Source organism: Neolamprologus multifasciatus, chromosome 4, assembly GCF_963576455.1.
Source record: "Neolamprologus multifasciatus chromosome 4, fNeoMul1.2, whole genome shotgun sequence".
NCBI classification, from domain to species: Eukaryota; Metazoa; Chordata; class Actinopteri; order Cichliformes; family Cichlidae; genus Neolamprologus; species Neolamprologus multifasciatus.
Window position 1 is genome coordinate 26,732,374 of NC_140442.1, and position 11,282 is coordinate 26,743,655.

An 11,282-nucleotide genomic window follows, 5' to 3' on the forward strand; every position below is an offset into this window, starting at 1 on the left:
CTAGGACCAATTCTGTTTACATTATACATACTTCCCCTAGGCAGCATCATTGGAAGACATAGCATACATTTTCACTGCTATGCAGATGACACCCAGCTCTATCTGTCCATGAAGCCAGATAACACACACCAATTAGTTAAACTGCAGGAATGTCTTAAAGACATAAAGACTTGGATGGCCACTAACTTTCTGCTTCTTAACTCAGATAAAACTGAGGTCATTGTACTCGGCGCTGAAAAGCTTAGAAATATGGTATCTAACCAGATTCTTACTCTGGATGGCATTACCTTGGCCTCCAGTAACACTGTGAGGAACCTTGGAGTCATTTTTGACCAGGATATGTCCTTCAACGCACATATTAAACAAATATGTAAGACTGCGTTCTTCCATTTGCGCAACATCTCTAAAATTAGAAATATCCTGTCTCAGAGTGACGCTGAAAAACTAGTTCATGCATTTATTACTTCCAGGCTGGACTACTGCAATTCATTATTATCAGGATGTCCAAAAAACTCACTGAAAAGCCTTCAGCTAATCCAAAATGCTGCAGCAAGAGTACTGACAGGGACTAGAAAGAGAGAGCATATTTCTCCTGTTTTGGCTTCCCTTCATTGGCTTCCTGTTAAATCCAGAATTGAATTCAAAATCCTGCTCCTCACATACAAGGTCTTAAATAATCAGGCCCCATCTTATCTTAATGACCTTGTAGTACCATATCACCCTATTAGAGCACTTTGCTCCCGCTTTGCAGGCCTACTTGTTGTTCCTAGAGTATTTAAAAGTAGAATGGGAGGGAGAGCCTTCAGTTTTCAGGCCCCTCTTCTGTGGAACCAGCTTCCAGTTTGGATTCGGGAGACAGACACTATCTCTACTTTTAAGATTAGGCTTAAAACTTTCCTTTTTGCTAAAGCATATAGTTAGGGCTGGACCAGGTGACCCTGAATCCTCCCTTAGTTATGCTGCAATAGATGTAGGCTGCCGGGGGATTCCCATGATGCATTGAGTTTTTCCTTTCCAGTCACCTTTCTCGCTCACTATGTATTAACAGACCTCTCTGTATTGAATCATATCTGTTATTAACCTCTGTCTCTCTTCCACAGCATGTCTTTTATCCTGTCTTCCTTCTCTCACCCCAACCGGTCGCAGCAGATGGCCACCCCTCCCTGAGCCTGGTTCTGCCGGAGGTTTCTTCCTGTTAAAAGGGAGTTTTTCCTTCCCACTGTCGCCAACGTGCTTGCTCATAGGGGGTCATATGATTGTTGGGTTTTTCTCTGTATCTATGAAGCGCCTTGAGGCGACTTTTGTTGTGATTTGGCGCTATATAAATAAAATTGAATTGAATTGAATTGAAAATTGAATATTTATGTTGTAAATGTTTTTAACCTTTTACACGTTAGGAAATATTGCAAAGTGACTGGTAACATTATTTTATTCACACGAAATATCATCATACCTGAATATTCTTTCCTGCACAAGACATCTATGGCTGTATGCAAAGAATAAGTTAAAAAATCGAGTAAACACAGGTGCTTTCAGTGGATAGTTCTACCTTTGAATGAACTAAGACATTATGGAGATCCTTTACTTTTACGAACTTCTGTGATTTGGTTTTTCCTTGACAAAAAAGATGGTGTTGGAGTCCAAACTCGAGTTATGTAAGAAAACATGAAAAAACAACTACAACCCCCTCCCCCCTCCAAAAAAACCCAAAACAAAACAAAAACATTAAGGCCTTAAAGATAAGTTAGCCTTTATTAGTCTCAGAGACAGGGAATTCACATCTAACCACATTCATTAAAACAATAAAATAAAACCAAATTTAGGGAACAACAACAAAAAAGACCAGTCATATGCATCAGGACTGAACAGCACTTTATTCTATGCTTTTCCAACACTTCTGCACAATATCACCATGCTCAAGACCTGTTGTGAATCCAGGCATTTTTGAACCACAAAAAAACACTTTAAGCACAGCACAAGCAAACAAGGATATAATCCCTGTTGTTCCTTTCAGGGCATGTTGAATTGAACATTTTGGCAATCACAAAACTTTGCTAGAAGCAGCTTCTCATAACCATTCGATAACAAAAAGGAATGCCCTATGTTAGAAATGCCATTATGGCAATCAAACAAGAGTCTGACACAAAGCTGAGGGCAGAAACTGACTCCATCAACACTGCAATCAAACACAACTCTGTAGGACAATGGAAGGCAGAAGATAGTCAAAACACTATAATGTTTTAGTCTAGAGATTTGAATATGAGAGAATGACCATATGATTTTTTTTCTCCTTGATGATGAGACTCGATCATGAATGTCTGTTAGCTTAGCACAAGCTAGGAAACATGTAGCATAGCTCTGTCCCAATATCATATCCAGTATACTCAGAGCTATTAATTCCCAGATTTTATGAAAGTTAGATATTCTCTTAATGGGTGAACTCTTTTTTTCTTCCTTATGATTACAAGCTAAATATCCTACCTACCACCATTCCGTATGATGAAAATGTACAAATGCAGTCTGGTTTGGGGATTCCAATCACAACATTTTAGTTGCTCAGACAGTAAGATGCAGTTGGGAATACATTGCATATAAAAGGTGGACACAGCTGCCCTGATGGTACCCACTGGTTTTGGGCATAAGATTATTAAAGCTAGCAAGCTGCTTAGCAAGCTGCATCCATAACCTGTGCAAGTGCAATGCTTATTAGTACCAAATTGGAGCCCAAGAAAACAAACAAAGTTTTAAAGAAAATACTAGAATTTCAAACACCCACTTCTTGCATGGCCTGTCCCACAAAGCAGGCGATATTATTTGTCAGATAAATTTCAAGCCCTAAAAGACAAATGCAGGGGAAAGGTCCAGTGACTAGCATTAGCAGAGGTGATGCCTCAGAGATGCCCTTAACTTAATGCTTCTACGGAATCCAGCACTTTGCCACAGCTCCAAGTTGTTCTTTTTTAAAACCTGAAGGCTGCAGCTTGATTGTGACAAATAGTTCCACCTACATTTTATGTAGGTTTATGTAGCAATTAAATTAGAAAACAGTGTTTTAGTTACAGAACTGCTGATAACCTTTTAGTCATTACGTCTCCACTCGAAGAAAGTGTGACTTGCAACTTTTCTGTTAAGCTAAGCTGCAGGTGGCTTAAGTGTAAGTGATTTTTTATTCTTGTGGATGTGTTGTGTTTGACACATTAATGTATGTTCATGTATTGCATGTGAATTTCACCCTAACATTGGAATTTAACTATAACATTACATTTTAACCAATAGTTGCTGCCTCCACAGTGACAAAGATGGTCAGTATCGTTGGGGGGAAAAAAAAAACTTGATTAAAGCAAATATTGCTTTATTGAACAATGGAAATGGCTATCAAAGGAAAGGTTTTGGTAAGAATTTGAGCAATGAAATGAAACAGCATCTTTGTAGCAATCGTGTTGATGTAAAAGTACACTTATACCACAGTCAGAAAAACAACTTCACAAGTTTACTCATGGGACAGTTTAAGAGCTTGTGAGCACAATGCACCTTCTCATTCAACTCAAAGAACTTTCAAAAATCGCATTTTATTTTTTTTAGTGCCATCAACTTATATGCAGCAGGCACAATGACAAAGAATATCAATATCGTTCCTCTTCTTCAGAGCAGATCTTAAAGAGTTAAACTGAAGCTATTACAAGCTGCAGTCATTGAAGTGAAAAACACCTGGGTATCATTAATGTTACAATAGTTTGTTTTCTTGCTAAGTTGTAATGTGGGTCTAAGTCCTGATACAAACATGGCCTACAGAAAAACACCAATAAACTGTTTACCAGGATGAAGGTGCTCATCTGAAGCATCATTACATTGACCTAATGATGTCCTGAAATGAAGGCTTTCCCCCCCACCACACACACATTTCTTTCAGTGCAAATATGAGTATTGTATAAAGACAGAAGGAAAAATCTCATCGTGTCAATCAAGCATTTTCCTCCTCTCTCTGTGCCCCTTTGTTTCCCCAAGAGAAAACCCTCTCGTTGAGTTCAGAGCATAAGCAGCAACACGTGTCACTTTAGTACCTTGTGATTGTGTAACTCCAATGGTGCCGTGACTGTCATTTATTGGTGAAAAGCAGAAACCTGAAATAACAAATGAATATTAGTTCACTGCGACGGCTACCTTCAAGGGTTGGATAATGGAGAAACAACTACCAAAGCATCGAAAAAGCCTGAGAAGAGCAAACTGGTTGGGTTAATTCACTGTCCATACAAGAACAGAGTTTTGTATTCCTTCCATTAATTTCCCTGAATTAAAGTTAATCTAGTGAAAGTGTGAGACAATTTGGTTTGAAAAATTGACTGATTAAAAACAAAAAACCCCAAACCCCAGCTAGGATTACAAATAATGCATCGTACATATTTTAAGTTATTGTTAGTCTGATGTCTGATTACAGCAAAGAAAAATAACATAAAAAGGCATAATGATGTTAATGAAATTAAAATGTCTCCTTATCTAAGCACCAATTCAACAGGACAATTAGAGCTGAAAGCTAAACAGAACTTTTTGTAGAGGCTAATACACAAGAAATATTGTAGAAATCCAGAGCTGCTGAATTTTTTTTTTTTTTTTTTAAATTTTTGTGGCCTGGCTATAGAAACAATTGATGTCAAGTCTGGAAGAGGTCTGGCATGGCTTTACACTTAGAGGAGACAAGGCACTGACTCACAAATCCACTGCAGTCACTTTCTCCATCTTCCACATTACACAGGATAACTTTGCCTTCCCTCTTGAAATCAAAGACGGGGAGCACCTTCTTTGATCTTACCCTGCTTCAACTAAATCAGGCCAATCATCCTGAAATTCCCAGGATAAGGTCCTTTGATTTTGCTTAAACCAGCTCCAAGCTTCAGGCCTCCTCTTCACAGGTCCCTAACAGACAGTATTTCATTGGTGTGGAAAAGATAGAAAACATGTTTGTGCTTGGGGATCAAAGTGGAACATCATAGAAGGTTCAAGCCGTCACTATAACATTTTCTTTTCACAAGTATCCAGAATGTCAAAGTCAAATTGAGCTTTTAGAGTCGCAGATCAAAATGGTAACCGGCTAGCTACAAGTAGCACAAATCCAAAGCTGCAGGTCAAGCTTTCCAGCACTTGGCTTGCAGATTGCTGTTATTTTTTTTTTTAAATTATTTTCAGCAAAAGGAACCACCTCTTCTTTAGTTTTCTGTATTATTTATACAATAGATACTCGATTCCAATCGTATTCCCAAGAAAGACTCACGTCGTCTTCCGTGATGTTGCTCCGATGCAGCAAAACAAACAAAGAAACACAAAAAAACAGTTCTCTTGTCTTTAGTTTTCGGCTATAAGTCTAGCACTGTCCAAGAAGTCAGGGCTGTGAGCTGCCCTGACTGTCGGGGTCTGTCCCTGAAGAGCTGGTGTCTGAGTCCGAGTCGTTTGTCATTGTGGTTATCCTCTGCCAGATTTTCTCTCGCAGTCGGTCTGTGGGTTGCACCGAGACGAGCCAACAAGCCCTGGTAGTCGAAAACGGCCACGCTTCTCCCCAAATTGGTCCTGGAAAAAGGCAACGTCATGTTTGGAAGAGGAAAAGATTGCATTTATAATCTTTACTTACTTTCCTGCTCACACAGTGCTGTCACAAAGTCATGTGATATTGCATTATTGACATTAAGAATGATTTTATACTGAAAGCACTGTCTGATAAGACAAAAATAATCCAACAGAAAAAATTAAATACTCACCTGCATGTTCTGCCCCTGCAGATGCAATCTCTCTTTGCAAACGCCCTCGTAGAAATCATAGTATTCAAGGAAGGACTTCTCCATCACACTCCTAAAAATAAACACATTCACACGCTTGATACATTTAGTTAACAGGTAGAAAACAAAGATGGAATTGCAAGTGATAAAGGAAAAATAGAAAGAAGAAAAATAAAAATAAGGATCTCACAACAAAGCTTCAGGACAAAGAACTTTTCCCTCCAGCATGTCACACACAGCCACTCTCATGGTTTCATGGCGGATGCACTCGTTGTAATTCTTACTGTCCCCTGGGTGACGCTCCTGTGAAACAGAATGACAAGGTGTGACGGATCTGGTGGCGACATAAAACTCTCATATATCTATATCTCTTTGTTAACTGTAACCTGTTCAAAGCCAGGTTCATTGTGATAGGGGTTCTCCGTCATCAGAGACTGGATTGAGATGAGCACAGATGAGATACTCTGAGCTGGACTCCATGCCGGCCCTGTCCATGTCCTACACGCAAAGATCACAGAAACAGTTTGTTGCATTCTTACAATGGGTTCTTGCATAATTAAAAAAAAAAAATCTAAATCATTGATGTAAAATGACTTATTTTAAGATCTAAAAATTATGAATCACAAATAAAGTTGTAAAATTTTGATAATATATATTTACAAACAAACCGTGGACATCTGACTAGTTTTAAATTAATAACATGTATTCCTCACTGTGAGGAAGTGATCGGCAATCTATTTCTTTTTATTATTAATGTGTAAAGGTCAGTGTTCTAATTATGTTCACCACATCTGGTGAACATAATTAGAGTGAAATTGCATGACCAATAGTGGGAGAGAGAGAAAGCATTTTCTTTGTAGGATCTTTTCAGTTTTCAGTCACACTCTAAAAGAAAGAAAAAGTCCATCTAATGCAGGGGTGGGCAACTCCAGGCCTCGAGGGCCGGTGTCCTGCAGGTTTTAGCTGTGTCCTTGATCCAACACAGCTGATTCAAATGGCTAAATTATGTCCACAACATGTTTTGTAGTTCTTTAGAGGCCTGGTAATGAACTAATCATTTGATTCAGGTGTGTTGACCCAGAGTGAGATCTAAAACCTGCAGGACACCGGCCCTCGAGGCCTGGAGTTGCCCACCCATGATCTAATGGCTGAGACCAAGGATTTGTCCACTGTCACAAACAGACAATATCCAATATCCAGCTTTTTGTCTCAAGTGTCTGACCAATAATATTGGACTAGTGCATGCCTACTGTACGAGTATTCGACAGACAACAATCCCTACAAGTAAGTATTTTAAGTGTTTTTCCTTTTCTTTTTAGATTTTGGGTTGCTAGTTAGACAAAACAAGGCATTCTGAGATATTACTTTGAACATCGAGTTTTAACTATTTACACTAATTCGAGGTTTTGCTAGTTTACTCACTGATCACTAGCTGGTCTAAAAATAACTAAAAAAAATATATATATATATATTTTTTTAAATAGCCTGCTTATGGCCCAGCTGATGAACAGAAAAGTATGCAGTGAACATGGTAATTCTTCATGAGTTCCCTTGGAAACTAAAGTTAGAAACCATGACTCACCCCAGGATGCTGAGGCATACTTTGCCATTGCGGTAGAAGTTGGGATTGAAACGGACAGTGTTGTGCCCAGTGGTGATGAGCTTGACCCGTGGTGGATGAATTGGATAGTCAGGGGGACAGCGGAACAGGAAGAGGAAGAAGCCACCCTCATATGGCGTGTCAAATGGCCCTGTGATCAGGGCATGGATCTGAAGTCATGAGGCAGAGGAGTGGGATTAAAGGATGAGAGAAAGACAGGATGGGGATTGATAAGATGGTCTAAAACAATGTCTACAGGCAGAGAGGAATGCTAGGGAAGAACAGACCAATTAGCAAAGAAATTTAATCTAGAAAACAAATGACTCGCGCTGAGTCATTATCAATTTTTTTTGACTCTTATCTAAAGGTTTTTCTCCATTAGTAAATGGTTGCTGTCAGCACCGGTACAACTCCAGTTGAATGGAAAACACCACTGAGGTAGTCACAGTTTAAAGGACTCTTCACTTCGCTGTTTTGCACTTTTTACAGCTATACCACTTCTTTCATTTTTTTTTTTTTATATACAGCGCCAAATCACAACAGTCGCCTCAATGTGCTTTCAGTACTCCAGAGGAAGTCCAGTGCTGATCCTGATTTGCATCAAGCCCAGGAATAAGAAGCCTAGTAAAATTTGATTGGCTATCAAGTTAACATGTTAATGATGTCAAAGGTTGGTAAATCTTTTAGACTGTACTTTGCCTTTTACCTTGGTCATGTCCTGAGGATCAGGGACCACGAACATCCCTGGTGGAGGTTCCTTGTAGATGGACATGATATCCCTACAGACAAAATAAACAGATGAGGTTTGTGAAACACTGAAAACTGGAGAGAGAACCCACAAAGAAATATACCCCTAAACATTCCAGCAATCCACTAGTAAAACAGTATGTCCTGGAGGTGAAGGATCTTAATATTTTCATAAATCTATTATATAAAATACATTTAAGTACAGTACTGAACTTAAAGTTGTTCTAATGTGAATTTTTCGAGCATACTAACGCAGTCATTAAAAATTGTTTTTAAAAAATACCATAGTCAAGTTGGCAATTACATGCAGTGTGTTTCTGATAATACAGCAATTAACAGCGATAAACTGCATCATACAACCAGCTGAGTCGAGTCCTCTCGACTTGTGACAAAGACTCATTCAGACTGATACCAACATGTTGGCAATCTATTTGCATTTATATATTAGACAGAAATTATTTACCAGAGTTGTCATGATACTAGAATTTCCAGGAAAAGACTCAAAGGCAACAAGAATGTTCAAGCTATCCAGCTGCTTAAACAGGTAAATTAAGTGAAATAGTACATTTCATTAATTTGGGTCAGGTGATTCCTCAATAACTTTATTTTTGTTTATTAAGCAACAAATTAATGACGTTAAAAATCAAAGAAGTGTGTTCATGTATGTGTGGGTCAAACTAAAGCAACATCTTTAAACATAGGCTGAGTGTACTACTGTCTAAAATACTGCTCAAAAGGATTTCAACATACCCAGGGTATCTCTCAGTTTTCTGAATTTGTTTACCGTAAGATTGGTAATCGCAATAAACCGTCTCAAAAATCAGGTTATCAACTTGCAAAGTTAAGCCAAGGTTTTCCCTGCATGTTTGTGTAAACCAGGTGGTGTTGGCAACATCTTATCAATCTAAAACAGGAGTTTCAAAGGCCATATGACTCTTATTCCACAGAAGACGATCCCTATAAATGCCACCAATTCAATCAGCAATATTATTAGATGATGATAAAATTGTGATAACAAAAATATATAAAAAGCATTTAAATTGTACCAGTAAAATGCAACAACTGCGAAAAAGACAGATGGTTAATGCTGCAGAAAATTATTAATCTGGTTATTTAACACACAAAGCCCTATAAATAAACATTTAAATTACAATTAATTATTTATCACTGAGTGCACTCTCAGTGCTGGTGTTTATTTCTGAGGTGATGGCTACACATTAGAGCTCTGAAACTTTGAACTAGTCCCACTTAAAAACCCAGGCTTAGTTAAACATATCTCACTCAAAACATGTCACAAATAAAATAATCAGTGAAAATGTGGTGCTTTCAGAAAGTTTTAGTTTTTATTCTTTCAGCTACAGACTCAGGGGTGTTGAAGGGTTTGAAGCAGTGCAGTTTAAGTAGTGTTAAGATCATTAATCCTTCTAGAACAATAAAATTGCTGTAAAACTCTCTGCTTCTAACATAAAAAAATAAAAATAAAACCATGGAATAAAGCTGTATCTAAGGATCTATATTTATTACTGATGCTCATCAGTGAAAGCCAAAGACTTTACACGCTATTAAAACAAAACAACAACAACTTCAGACCCTCTGTGTGACCTTCTAGGGAATGTCAATTTTCTCGATAACTGATTCGTCAGAAGGCAACGATTTCACACCTGCTGGTCTCTAATCTCGAATTTAACCTGCTCTGGGGGAGGTTAAGTTCACAGCATAAATTACCATGGCGACAAATTCTGGTACGAAGTTAACCCGAAAACAGATAGTGAACAGATGAGCCAAGATTAACCCTGTAGTTACCTGGGTCAGACGAAATCTCGCTTCTTATTACAGACCTCTAGTTTCCCAAATGTCTCCGTCAAATGTGACGTTTTAGATGCTGTTAAAAACTTTACGGAAAGATTTCACTTTCGATTGCAGGTCTAGATTACGTAAATATTCCCACCTGCGTCAGATTTCTGTGTTTCCTAGAATTACCTCTTTATCCTCAGGATGCACTGCTGGGAAGCTTTTTCGTTGTCCCAGTCCGTGCTAAGAGTTGGGTCCCAGGAAGTGGCATTGATTTGAGATAGGAGGCCCGCTCCTGCCGCCCCTAGCCCAACGCCGGGGAGAGGCGAGGAGGCATGCAATGTGGGAGACACGGCCACGACGGGTGGTGAAGAGCCGGGAGTCAATGTGTTCCCAAAACTGACCGGGTTAGCAGTGACAGCGGACATAGGGGCCACCACAGCTGTTAGGCCACTCTGCGCGGCGACAGCAAGAGGCGGAGAGGTCGGGTTGGAGCTGGAGTGCACACCGCCAGTTGCCGACATTCCCACCGGCAGAGAGTTAGACAAAATTGGAAGCTGTGAGGCTCCGCTCCCCTGTATCGTAGTAACGTCTAAGCCTAGGGCACTGCTGCTGGACTCCTCTCCAAAGCTGTCCGCCATGGCCCACAAGCTAGCAAGCTATAGTAAACCCGTTGGTGTTGAGTAATTTATATTTTTCTCCCGCGCAGCATTGACAGTAGAGTTTTAAGTTACCTGCTTCCTTTGTTGCCCAACGCGGATCAGACAGCAAAGAAACCGGGCAGAGGCGAGGCCAGAAAGCAAGGCAATTCTTCCCAAGACATAATGGATATTTATCGTTAGCTTGACTGTTAGCTTGACCCCCAGGCCTCCAAAAAACTGCTCGGTCTTCAGCAAAATTGCCACGTCACAGTGTTACGGTTACCACTGACCTCTGGATACTGGTTTAAACCATTAAATCCTCAGAACATTTATTACCAACAACATCCCTACTAGTCTTTTACCATCGCAACTTTAGGAGCTTGTATTTGTCACCAGTTAAGAACACGGAAATAATAAAGCCACGGCACATCCGGGCAAAAGTTTTCAAAGTAAAATTCCTGAAAATAATAATACAAAAAACAACAACAACCCACCATCATTTCAGCTTTTGCAGCTAGCGTTTAAGCAAGGCCCAGCTCAAAACTTCCAAAACAATGGGAAGTTATTGTGCCCTCACAATCAACTGTCCTAGTCTCTGAGTTTTGTGATCCTTCATTTGTAGAAAATATCTCAGTTTGTCTCCTCCTTTCCCTCTGTAATCTAAAACAGAGATAATATGTCTTGGATAATTTGTAAGATATTTTTGTACTTTTTAAATATACGTTTTGTTTTTTGTTT

The 11,282-nt window shown here is 39.2% G+C and overlaps 1 protein-coding gene across 1 annotated transcript; it reads right to left on the minus strand.

Annotated features, from left to right (window-relative positions):
* Positions 1-3,335: 3,335 nt before the first annotated feature.
* On the minus strand, positions 3,336-10,987 carry ube2z (ubiquitin-conjugating enzyme E2Z). Its single transcript, XM_085157106.1, is given in 9 exon segments — positions 3,336-5,443; positions 5,445-5,531; positions 5,533-5,559; positions 5,748-5,838; positions 5,956-6,068; positions 6,152-6,263; positions 7,348-7,535; positions 8,072-8,144; positions 10,093-10,987. Coding segments are annotated over 9 exon segments (1,212 nt in total). The 5' UTR covers positions 10,545-10,987; the 3' UTR covers positions 3,336-5,374.
* Between the last annotated feature and the right edge of the window lie 295 nt (positions 10,988-11,282).